This window comes from Anopheles funestus, chromosome 3RL (assembly GCF_943734845.2).
Source record: "Anopheles funestus chromosome 3RL, idAnoFuneDA-416_04, whole genome shotgun sequence".
Classification (NCBI taxonomy): Eukaryota; Metazoa; Arthropoda; class Insecta; order Diptera; family Culicidae; genus Anopheles; species Anopheles funestus.
Window position 1 is genome coordinate 71,778,196 of NC_064599.1, and position 12,888 is coordinate 71,791,083.

General features: G+C 42.4%; 3 protein-coding genes and 1 long non-coding RNA gene across 4 annotated transcripts; 3 read left to right on the plus strand and 1 right to left on the minus strand.

The window, feature by feature from the left end:
- Window positions 1-187: 187 nt before the first annotated feature.
- LOC125769554 (mantle protein-like) lies at window positions 188-3,294 on the plus strand (the record flags this gene model as incomplete). The annotated part of the gene is made up of 1 exon (XM_049438286.1): window positions 188-3,294. A coding segment is annotated over one exon (612 nt), but the record flags the coding sequence as incomplete, so codon positions are not given.
- Window positions 2,878-7,300, plus strand: LOC125769364 (vanin-like protein 2). The gene is made up of 4 exons (XM_049438058.1): window positions 2,878-3,535; window positions 4,065-4,736; window positions 5,279-6,459; window positions 6,525-7,300. Exons 2-4 carry the CDS (start codon window positions 4,452-4,454, stop codon window positions 6,781-6,783), a joined length of 1,725 nt encoding a protein of 574 aa, XP_049294015.1. The 5' UTR covers window positions 2,878-3,535; window positions 4,065-4,451; the 3' UTR covers window positions 6,784-7,300.
- Window positions 7,301-8,732: 1,432 nt separating this feature from the next.
- LOC125769374 (uncharacterized) lies at window positions 8,733-9,499 on the minus strand. Its single transcript, XR_007419053.1, has 3 exons — window positions 9,036-9,499; window positions 8,868-8,968; window positions 8,733-8,797 (listed from the first exon to the last, which is right to left on the minus strand). It is a non-coding gene; the product is annotated as an uncharacterized LOC125769374 (long non-coding RNA).
- A 150-nt stretch (window positions 9,500-9,649) lies between these two features.
- LOC125769363 (probable ATP-dependent RNA helicase DDX52) lies at window positions 9,650-11,833 on the plus strand. The gene is made up of 4 exons (XM_049438057.1): window positions 9,650-9,875; window positions 9,940-10,709; window positions 10,805-11,449; window positions 11,536-11,833. Exons 1-4 carry the CDS (start codon window positions 9,795-9,797, stop codon window positions 11,813-11,815), a joined length of 1,776 nt encoding a protein of 591 aa, XP_049294014.1. The 5' UTR covers window positions 9,650-9,794; the 3' UTR covers window positions 11,816-11,833.
- Window positions 11,834-12,888: the final 1,055 nt, after the last annotated feature.

The following is a 12,888-nucleotide window of genomic DNA, read 5'->3' on the forward strand; positions in this document are numbered from 1 at the left end:
AAATATCGATTGTAACAAAAGTAATTTTCGTAAATTGGTGTGTCTTTGTGAAGGTGATGGTCAAACGGAATTGTGACCGTCACAGTATATAAACCAACCGTTGAACCGAAAGTGATCATCAGTGAACGTTTAGTGATCGAGTAAGCTTCATCTAAACCAAGCCTAAACATGAAGGTAAAACTCCTACTTAGATGGAAAACGTAACAATCACTCATTTTCCTGTGTCCTTATCCAGGTTTTCATCGTCCTGTCCGCCATAATGGCAATCGCTCTTTGCAACGTCCCAGAAGATGCAAACAAGAAGGATAAACGCGGCATCGTTGAGCTGAACAATGGTTACGAGCAGTATTACGGTGGACATGATCAGTACTACGGAAACGATTACCACCAGCAGGTGACGAACCACGTCACAGTGACAAAGAAGGTCGCCGTGCCGTATCCGGTAGCCGTCGAGAAGCGGGTTCCGGTCGCTGTGAAGGTTCCAGTCCCGGTGCACGTAGAAAAGCAGGTCCCGGTTGTTGTGGAGAAGAAGGTCCCGGTGTACATTGAGAAGAAGGTTCCGGTGCATGTCGACCGTCCCTATCCCGTGCCAGTGAAGGTTCCGGTGAAGGTTCCCGTGTACCATAAGCAGGTGGTGGAGGTTCCCAAGCCATACCCAGTGCCGGTCGAGAAGGCTTATCCGGTGTACGTGAAGGAACCACATTACGTCCACAAGACGGTTTCGTCGCCTGTGTACGAGCACGAATCCACTGTTTACAGCAGCCCGGTCTCCTACGAGCATAAAGCACTATGGGGTTAATCACACGAATTATGGTCATAAAGAACTGTTTTGATCGCTTTTATCAACCACTACGCAACGAATGGATGGAATATATTTTTATGTACATAACCCAACAACCTAAATCTGATAAGTATGTGCAAATTACATTATTCACACACGCACGAACGAAAACGTCAATAGTAATAATCTCGAATGGTCGAATTTAACTGGATTTACAATCAAATGACGTCTGATTTTGTAGTATATGTTTAACTGTCCCAAGTATGGGCTGATGATGGGCATATCGGTACTATGCTGACCCATATTTACCATAGCAATTTAGAAAATTTCACATTCTTGACACGTTTTCCCTTTTCTCATAAATCGATAAAATTCGCATGGTATCCTTATCATTCCTTTTATTCCTTTGCATGACGTTGATAAGGTCATGAAAGAGGAAAAAACAAAGGTTTATCCTTACTGTTTCGTTAGAAGCAGTTTTGTAATTCAATTATTTGCTTCAAGCTGCTTTTTGTTTACCTGCGACACTCATATCCTCTTATCTCATATCTCATAAATATAAAAAAAACCACTCAAACATTTCGATTTCATTTTCGGTCCACTTCCGAATGAATCAGCGTGTAAAATGAAAAAAAAATAGAACGCTCTGGTTCAGTTCACGACCGTCGCATACATTAAAAGTGCCTTCCGTCTAGGAATTTTCGTTTTCGTGCGTCTTATCTTTCGAAGCGTTGTTTGTACCTTTTCGCTTCCCTTTCGTCGTCGTCATCCTCAACCGGTATACACACACTAGAACCATCAATGTTGCGCTCAGTGCTCCCCAAATAGAATATCAATCAGCCGACAGTTACCGAAAAAGGGATGAAACAATCGCGTTTCAGTTGTGAATTTAGCCATCCGATACGTGATCGGTGCGAATCAATGGCCACACACTGTGAAAAACGCCAAGGGTTTTTTGCATAATTTGTAGAAATAGAAAGGGATAGTTGCTTATTTATTTATTTTGTTGGTGCTTGAGATTTCTTCAGGAAAAACATTGAATTTCCCAGTCTCCCTGATCTAGACAGACAGTCCTGCGGACAGACACAAAAGTCTTCACAATTAACATTATCTTGCTCTCTTTTAAAACGAAATCTGATTTTACTGCAGTTTTACCTAGAATTTAATGGATTACAAAATCTATTTTTACCTCTTCATAGTCATATAGTCAGTTATTACTATTAGGAACCGGTCTATGTGAGACTCGATCAACGATCTTTGATGTACTGAACCGAACATTCAAAAGCTGCAATACTTTTTGTTTTTTTAATTATATCAATTCCACACTGATATTCAACATTACACAAACATTATACACACTTGAAGGTGTTTCTGAACTGCAAGAACGATCGATCACCGTACACCGGATTCGCTTGGAATCGAACCAATACGTGAGCGGAATCAGTTAACTGTACAGGGTGCTAAATATGCTAACAGACCTGAAAAACACGTACGTAAAGTATCTCGGCTTAAGTTCTAAGTCAAATTGTCACAACTTCACCGCAAGGTCAAACCAAAAACGTACAGCGTGTTTTACGCGAACACATTAGCTAAGTACAAGTTGTTTGTACTAGTTCCAATCATCATCATCATCATCATCATAATCATCGTTATTATTTGTCATCATCGGCGTCTACGTTAGAGGACTTTGTCTGAGGAGCTAGAGTAGCTAATCTTCCCCTTGGGGTGAGTCACAACGCTAGCAAACACCTGCACTATGGGACAATCTGCTGATGAAACAAACTTTTATTTCCTTTAAGATGAAATTTTAATTTCCTTTATTACTCCTCTCACATTGGATAATTTACTATAAAAAATATTATTATTTAAAATTTTAAGAAAATATGTAATTAATTTGTTAAACTGCCCCGTTCACCCGTTCGTCACAAACTTCCGCAGTGCGTCAAGAAGCATCATCTACCGTGAGTGTGTGCTTTTGCCTTCGGAAGCTTCCACTATCAGCGTACCGCGATCGTGTGTCCGCTGACTATATGGTACTGTTCGCTCTCGCGCTTCTGTTGTGTGTTTGCGTGCGATCAGCCACAAGCCGGGAGTTATGCCGCTTTATCGGCAACATTCCATTCCTACGCGCCGCAGTACCGAATCCCGCGTTCACTATTCCGGATGCACAGTTCCGTAACGTTATTGTTATTTGGCGTACCAAAAAAAAACAGTGAACAAAAGTGACCAATTGCATCAACAAACCAAAAACAAAACAAACATACGTGCAACGTGGTCGGTGCGCGTCAGCTGATCCGGTGCAGGGACGGTATGTGTGTGCGTGCGCCATTTGTGACCATTGAATACCTATGACATGCGTTATCAGCACCGAAAAGGTGAGCTCAACATAGAATAAAAACACACCTGAAGAATGTGATTGTGGCTGTGTTCGATGGCGGGTAGTTGTTGTGTTTGTGTACCACGCGTAGATGCACGAGGACAGACAGGTGTGGAGAAACAGTTTCAAATGTGAAATTTAAATGATGCACTTTACTGTTGCTTTTAAAATAGAATAAAAAACTTGAAAAATAGTACGAATTGTACAGTGATTTAGAAATAGAATAGTGAGCGAAATCGGCTTCAGTGTTATTTATTGTACATTAAATTTTAATGTGTATTGATTGTTAAAAATAGACCGAAATCAATTCCCGGTTCAAGCCACGATACAGAACATTCAATATCCTCTATCATCGATTATGTAGTTGGATTTGTTCGGTGAGTAATCAATTCCTTACGAGTAAATATTCCAATAACTATTGAGTCACCAGTTTTTTACGAAAAATCCCTGAAGTTGTCTTAAATTGCTTGTTAATGAAAGTCTTGGTGGAGTAAATTACCTTTAGTCGAATCCATCATTACTAAATGCCTTTTGCAAGATCTCCTCATAAAACAAAAGACATTTTCTTAAATCGTAACGAGTTGACAACAAATCGTTTCCGAATAGAAGAAATTATCTACAATTGCAACATTGTATAAATCGATGGACTGCTTCTTTATCACTCTTTATCGCTTGTAATTTTTCAATTCTATTGTTACCCAAATTTCATAGCCATTTGTTGCTTATTGTTCGTTCACCCATTTATTTCTGATAACATTGTTAATGAAAACCTTGCCTTAATGAAGGTTTTTCTCATGCACTCTGTATCCTTGCGTCTTCATACTAATCTCCCTGCACGCATCTACCGTCGAATTTATGATCGAATGCAGCTTACATATCGCTTTATATTTTCAATATTTTACGCAGAATGCACCAATACACCATTGTAAGGCCGCAACGCGCTCCGCTATCAGTCACCAGTGGCAGTCACAACGCACTGGTCACATACGAACCACGCCGCTATCGGATCAGAGAAGCATTGACTGCCAAAAGAAAAACAGGCAAAGAAATAAAGCTCGAAGAACCCACGGTGACGATAACGTGCGCGCCCCCCCGAAGTAACTCCCTGGTAGTAATCAAGCGTACAATTGTGCCTCAGTCTTGCATTAGCCCTGGACCGGAACAGGGCAAAGCCAACTATACAGGCCGCGAATGTGATCCCGATCGGGACCGACAAGTGACTTTTTGTTTTTGAAGCCACGATCACCTTCACGTACACGATCACCATTGCTTCTCGCACAGACAAGCGATAGTATGACGCTCAGGAAGAATCGCTGGTTGGTTTTGGCCCAATTTGCAACGCTGTTACTCACCGTGTCGCAGCTGCCCAGGTCGGAGGCATCGTACGAATATGATGACTACACGCAGGAGGGAACCATCGAGGATATCGTACCGTTCGCACGATCCACACCGGAAAGCAAAAGTTACGTGGTGTCCGTTGTAGAATTTCATCCCGAACCAATGACGATGCCAATTGCAGAGCGGACCAACCTTCATCTGGCAGAGTACAGCCGTCTAATACGATCACCGGAAGCGAAGGTACGTTGAGCATGAAGCTTCACATGTAGCTTCTAACCACAACCATTCTTAATGATCGCGTAAGTTTTAGGATTTAATTGCGCTCTTATCAGCTGCGGCAGTTGGCAAGAAAACGTTCTACAGTGTCCGAACGTGACGAACTTGTGTATTCATGACTTAGATTAGCATTTTTCTTTTCTTTTTTATGGCAAAGTCTCAATTTGTCAATGAACAGCACCTTCACAATGGAAGGTGGTGAACAATTACATAAAAACACATCGTTTACAAGAGTCATGAATGGTTGTAATTTTACCGTTTTGTTTTTTTTTTTTGCTTTAAACAAACACATTCTTAGTCCAAAGGCTTCTGGGGTCGCACTGGGTAATAAATAATAAGCTCAGTTGTAACATTCGCTTGGGGGACTAACCGAACCGAGGTTAAACCGAAGATTTGCGTGGTCGCAATTATTAGCCATAAGCTGTAGGATTACATTGACATTCACCATTAAGCAGCATCGCCACTAGTTTTATCAGTTTCCTGTTTATAATTGTGTTTATTTCTAGCCCGCCGATATTATAGTGTTCCCAGAGCTGACGCTTAACTCCCTCTCAGACACAGTATTCGTGCCCGATCCAGCGCATCATATTGCACCATGTGATGATCACGGTACCATTCTAGTCACGCTGTCCTGTCTCGCACGGGAAGTCCGTAAATATCTGGTGATCAATCTGTCGGAACAGTTTTACCTACAGCAGCAGGGTATAACCGTGCTGTACAACACGGACGTCGTGTTCGATCGCAACGGCACAGTTATAGCGCGGTACCGCAAGTACAATCTGTTCAAGGAGCCGGGTACGAGCGTAACGTCACTTCCGGAGCTGGTTAGCTTTGAGACGGATTTTGGGGTACATTTTGGTGTGTTCACCTGCTTCGACATTCTGTTTGCGAAGCCAACGCTGGAGCTCATTAAGCACGGCTTGCGAGACTTTGTGTTTCCCGCCTTTTGGACATCAGAGCCACCATTTCTTACCTCGACTCAGATCTTCGAAAGCTGGGCGTATGCGAACGATGCTAATCTCATCGTTGCCGGGACGAACTATGGTCCATCTGGTGCGACCGGGACCGGTGTGTTTAATGGTCGCAACGGTGCACTGTTGACGCACTATACGGGACAGTCTACCCGTGCACTGTACACGGTTACTGTGCCTAAGTCAAGCTCAGGCAATACTGCACAATATCACTCCCTGACAAGCGATGTCCTGGAGGTGCCGATAGCGGAACCGAGTAGTCATCGATTACCGGGCTATGAATATGAAAACGTCCGTTTGGGTCGAGACTTTCTGGAGCAGTTCACCACAATCCAGCTGAATCCGATCTGGGAACAGGAAACGATTGGTCAGATCGTGTGCAGTGGAATGTTTTGCTGTGACTTTACTGTTAGCTTAACGTTGGATGAAGGGCGCGAACAAACACACTACTACCGGTTTGCGGTGTTCGATGGCGTACGTACCTTCCAGGGATTTGCTGACGCACACGTATCAATATGTGGTGTTATTGCATGTGCGAATCAAAGTATTGCGAGCTGTGGACTAATGTTGGAACGCAACTCGGAGTATGTCCAATTCAACTCCATCTCCATTTCGGGACAGTTTATTGCTAATGGTACACTGGCAATGCCCAGTACACTCGACATGCGCATGTACTCCTATGATGCTAGTCACTATGGCTTTACGGCCGATGTCAAGTAAGTAACCGAGGCATGATCCATTCGTTCTACAATTAATTTGCCTCTTTTTTTTGTTTCCACAGCTATTCTACTAACAGCCAGATAGTGACGATGAACTTAACCACCCCGATCAGCGACATGCAAACGTTTGGGATCTATGCGTTCAACCACAAGGAGTTTGAGTTCTACAACCCGATTGCACTGGCCGGAGATGGCCCGGACGAAGATGACGACGGTGGCGCTACCACGGGTGCAGAAATCTCGGTAACTGCCCTTCTGCTAGCCGGAACACTACTGACATTCTGGCATTGGATTATATCCAAGAAGCTGGTATACGTTTAACACCAATGTGGCTGTATGCCAAAAACCATTTTCCCCTGCAACATCAAAGTTCCTGTACAGTATTTTCGGCCAAGCCTTCGAACTCCAAGCACATTCAGCTTGATGATAACATACTGTGCCATCGCATTCGTTAGTAATTAGTATATGTACAACTACGGAAAGCAAACTACATGTAAAGCAAGTACCAAAAACCTTGTTCGAAGAGAAGTACGATAAGAATGTGAAAGGCACCCATTTTTAGGAAGAAATTTTTGTGATAACTATCTACGTTGAAGATGTATGTTTAATATCTAGGATAAGTATATCAGATATGGACCATCTCATTGTACATCAGTGTTTTGTTTTCGTAAACAATCGCTATTGGCTGGATTAATTTGCTTTGATACTTACTCGCTTGTTAGGTATCCATATTCAGACAATCAATTTGGAACAATGCCATTTAATTGATTTCAAATGTTACGGGCAAAATAAATACTAATTGTACATAGAACATTAAAGAAAAGGAACTGCAAAGTAAGTTGATCGAAAATATTGAACTGAAATCATTTTAACTGAAAGTAATATTGAGAAGAAAAAAAATTACCAAAAAATAATTGTACCCAGCGGTCAAATTCTTCGTTAAGCGGGCTTCAGATGGGCTTCACGACGTCAATCTGAAGCCCGGGTGAAGCCCGCTTAACGAAGAGCTTTTTTGCGCATGTGTGAGTGTGTAGCGCGGTAGCTGCGTAGGTATGGGTATATTACACCGTTTCTCGAGCTAGTTGGGATCAACCTCCGCTGAATTGGGATCACCATCAAGCGATTTGGGATTTTTCGCAGCGGATTTGGGATCTCGTGCTACCGAAATGGGATAGCTCTCATGTTGTTGGGATCACCTTCACTTGAAATGGTCACTTTCTCATTCAAAATGGGCTAGTTTGACAGCACGTGGAGTGCAAGCGTTTAATGGATGTTTTTAAGTAAACAAATAAAATTTTAGTAATAGAATTTATAAATGCACTGCTTGTTGAACTATAAAATACATCTAATGAATGTGAATTATGTAAATTCTTTTATTAAAATTTGGTTTGTTTACATAAAAACACCGATTGAACGTGTTTACAATCCACGCGCTGTCAAACTAGCCCATTTTGAATGAGAAAGTGACCATTTCAAGTGAAGATGATCCCAACAACATGAGAGCTATCCCATTTCGGCAGCACGAGATCCCAAATCCGCTGCGAAAAATCCCAAATCGCTTGATGGTGATCCCAATTCAGCGGAGGTTGATCCCAACTAGCTCGAGAAACGGTGTATTGGCTATGCATAGTGGAAAGTTGTCATCAATTAAAAAGGACAAAACATGAAATGTTTTTTTGTTTAATTATTCTATTTTTTGGGCTAAAGTCTGAAACACGACCCCCCCCACTCACGGTCACTCATCTGCGTGTCAATTTTTCGTACAGGGTGGTTCGGAGACTATGCAATGTGGCCTGAATTTGATTTTTTTTACAATTACTATTAAATTGTAAGGAGGTTTTCGCATAGTGAAAAGTGATTTATTCATCGAGGAACCAAGTTCCATACGCTGTTTGTGAAACCGTAAAATTTTCCTCATTTTTGGCCCGTATTTGCCCCATAGCTCCGCCGGTATCCAAGATATCGCCACACTTTCTTCTGGCCATGGCTAGATGGCACTTGTGGCTAGATTTCGTCCATGCACCACTAATCGCTACCATGTCTGTGGCCGGAGCTATTCGCGAAAGCTCCAACGGATCGCCAATCTGTGACCTGTGGTCGATAGATGGCACCAATTGCTACATTTTCTTCTTCGACGGCCATGCCCTCAGGTGTCTGTGTCTCGAAACATAATTAAAAAACACGCAACCGATTTCGAACCACCCTGCACGAAAAAAAGTCACTCAAATGAGTGCCCGTGAGTGGGGGGGGTCGTGTTTCAGACTTTAGCCATTTTTTGTTCACAAATTTCTCGCTTACACTTCACTTGCTGGAAAATGTGGGCAAATGTGTTGGTCTGTAAACAGTAAATAGTTGAAATTAACAATCATTTCAATAAGTTTTCTGTAATATTTCAAAGTACGTACTTGTGTGGTGTAAAATTGTGTCCTCTCTGCATGGTACTTTGTACACTGTGTTTGCTGTTTGGTTTCCTGCGGTCCGTGCCAATATATTGTTTCGGATGTACCTGAAATTGTAAAAGCGTAATGTAAATTGCATGTAATTGATATAATTCGTTACATTAAACGCCTTACCAGACTCTCAGCAGCCATGAAACAGTTTCAGCACCACTTTGTTCCGGAGGCACGCTGGTCAAGCATCCTCCCTATTTCCATGTGTTTTTTCACTCCATATCCCTAACTAAACTATCCAGTCACTTGAAAAACGCGTGCTCTTTTGACTCGAACCCATTTTTACCCTTTTATAGGCATTTTATGTCCCTGTTCTATGCAATAAACTAACCAAACCTTGCACTTCGAAAGCAAAACAAAATTTGATGGCCGAAGAATCACGGTGCTGTCAAAATGGTTTTCTACACACACAAAGATATTCCATGAGCTCGGTGTGTAAATACACAACGCGGAGCACGTCGAACTTCGGCAAAGTGTGAAAAGAGCGAGACAAGAACATGCTTGACGAACGAAAAAACAGAGATAGCTTGTGTTAACACGCAAAAGATAGGCCAACGAGGGTTGGAAGGGGATGAAACGAGGTGAAACGCATGAAAGCTTGACCGCTGGGTAGCGTTTCGTTGCTGTTGCCTTTGGCATAAAAATTAATTTAAATTGTCCAGTGAAAAACAAATATCAATCCACAGCTGAACTGCCATTCCTACCCCCTTTTCAAACTGTCAAACGGTAACTTGTTGACGTTTGTGCATGCTTCCGCGTAATTGCAAGCATGGATTCAAACGCGTGAATACGAGTTCGTAAACAATCGTGAGATATTTGGCTGGCAGTGGCAACAATTAGAACAAAAATCGAAAGAAAAACTGAAAACATAGAAGTTCCAATATGATTGGCAGCGATGTATTTCGTAAACTTTCGTGTGGTGCAAAGTTTACGAGCAAAAATAAACTTCCACCCAAGAGAAAGGTAGGTTGAATGTGTAAACATCGCAGTTGAACTATTTACCATGCTAAATTACATTACGCGATAGCTCGAAAATGCCGGTGCAGCTACAGTTGCAAAAGTACGGGCATGTATTAAGGAGGAAACGGACGAGGATGAGCAATCTGCGAAACGGCCTGTCGGAAACATATCTCTTGCAGACAATGAAGCAAACCATAAGGAAATTAAAAGCGAAGCATCTTCATCCGGCGATTCGGAAGACGAGCAGCAAAAGCAAGCAAGTATCAAACAGAAGAACTCGGGAAAGCTGAAGCAATACAGTCTGCACCGAGTGAACCAGCTACGCAATGAGTTTAAAATCCACGTTAAGAAAAACCGGAACTGTCCGGAAGTGCCAAATATTATAGAAACGTTCGATCAGCTAACCACTGACTACGGTGTGTCGAACCGACTTGTTTCTAACATATTGTCCTGCTACAGCAAACCGACACCGGTGCAAATGCAAGCCATTCCCATTTTGCTCAAAACTACCTCCTTGCATGCGCTCGCTCCGACGGGTTCGGGCAAAACGGCTGCCTTTCTTATACCGATCCTGCATCATCTGAAAAAACCGATGAAGTGTGGCTTTCGTGCTCTTATCATTTGTCCCACGCGCGAACTGGCTAAGCAAATCCAGCGCGAAGCGTTACGTTTGGGCGACGAAATGAATCTTCGGACACACGTAATTCAAACGGTAGACAATCCAAAGAAGAGCGATTATAGCTTCAATAGTGGCCGCCACTACGATATACTGGTGACGACGCCAAATCGGATCTGTTACCTGCTGGCACAAAGTCCACCAAAAATCGATCTGAGCAAGTAAGAAGCAATATTTCACACTTTTTGAGTGATACTTTCAGCTTAACTCAATTATAAACATGTCATATTTGTTTTTTTTTCGTTTTCTCTCCCAGCATCCAATGGGTAGTGATCGATGAAGCGGACAAACTGTTCGAGGATTCCAAAAATTCGTTCCGCGATCAGCTCGATACGGTGCTTACTGCGTGCAACAACCCGACCAAAACGATGGCCCTCTTTAGCGCGACCCAAACACCGGAGGTAAATTTGTGGGTTGCAAAAAATGTTCCCAATCGCATCCGTTTTTCTGTCGGTCTCACGAACGGCGCGGTTGAGCTTGTCGAGCAAAAACTTCTGTTCACAGGTAATGAAGCTGGTAAGTTGCTTGCCTTCCGCGAGATGGTAGCACAAGGCCTTCATCCACCAGTGCTAGTGTTCGTACAGAGCAAGGATCGCGCACAGCAGCTATTTACCGAGCTGATCTACGATGGCCTTAACGTGGATGTGATACATTCCGATCGTACACAGAACGAAAGGGACAATGTTGTGCGCGCTTTTCGTGAGGGCAAAATCTGGATACTCATCTGCACGGAACTAATGAGTCGCGGTATTGATTTTAAAGGTGTCAATTTAGTGGTTAACTACGACTTTCCTCCAACGACCATTTCCTACGTGCACCGTATCGGGCGGACGGGTCGCGCTGGTCGCGTGGGGAAAGCCGTTACCTATTTCACTAAAGACGACACGGTCAATCTGAAGAGGTACGAAGAACGAACGTTTCGTATGCTTGGTTTATTTATTACTGTTCTGTTCCTTGACTAAAGTAACGGTTTTGTTTCATTTGTAGCATTGCACATCTGATAAAATCTGCTGGGGGTGAAGTGCCTGATTATATGCTTCAATTACACGGCAGCAGTAAGCGTGCACGAGATAAAATAATACGGAAGGCACCGAAGCGGGCAGCAATTCGAACGCTTCCAACATTCGAATATCAACAGCTACAACGCAAAAAGCGTTTCGTCGCCAAAAGCAAAGGGAAAAACAAAGCAACTACCTGTTCGGATGTTAAAACTACAAAAGGTAGTAAAAAATTGGCACGTTCCAAGAATTCTGATTGCAAGAAATAAAAACAAATATTTACAATCTCCTCTTGCACAATTGTCCTTGTTAATGCGGGAACAAATTCGGAATGCGAGTTCCGCCGCTGACGGAATTGACCGCGCGAAGGTTGGTTAATTCCAGAAACTTTCTCGCGTAAGTTTCTTTGCCGTTGATAGGCGTATTTTCCGTAGATCTGCGATTGAGCAGTTCTAACAGTTCATCTTTGCCACTCACATAAAAGTTTCGCGCTGAGATTTTCCAATATGGTTGAGTGTGTCATACAGACCAACTTCTCGCTCTGGCACTTGTGATTTCAAACAAATAAAACGAGAAAGCGTGCGGATTTGTTGGTAGTTTGGTGGATTGAATTATTTCATTCGTGCGGAGAAGCAGCAGGATGAAACGAATTTACTAATTTTTAATTCTATGATTATAGTGTGTAGCAATCTTTTCACTGAGTATTTTTTTCTTAAACATTTTTTTAACATTGAACTAAGCTAGGCCTCGCAGGTGGCAAGAAAAAAACATATTTATTTGTCTCCAAACTTCTTGTTTGTATCCTTCTTTTCTCCTGCTTGTGAAAGGTCATTGGGGCATTGTCCCCCTGGTTTTATAAGGTTCCAACAAGCAGAATAGATTTCTTTAGAAATGCAAGGTGTAGACTTAACAATTTGTTGCACCATAGACAAAGCGGTTATTCAATTAATCATCATAGAGGTGTAGCATATCTGCTAAACATCAAATAACTACCATATTGCAAATCTCAAACAGCACATTAAAATTCGTCAAAGTATAGAATTGGTTAGTTCAATCGCGTTGGTCTTTTCCTATTTTCTTTCTATTTTCATTCTAAATAAACACATGGCTAGGACTTTTACGCTTTTCCTAAACACATCTGTTTTATCCCATTCGAGTACTTGAAGGTTAACATAATTGAAGGCCGTTCATTGCGCTGCACATGCATTCCTTTCCCACGCTGTTGGTTGCACTTGAAAAGGTTGTTTTAGTTTCCATTCCTTAGCCCTCCTTCGTAAGACCCACTCGACGCATGATTTATGCGCTAATGCGATCCAGAAGACTCCAGCAACACACGAAATGC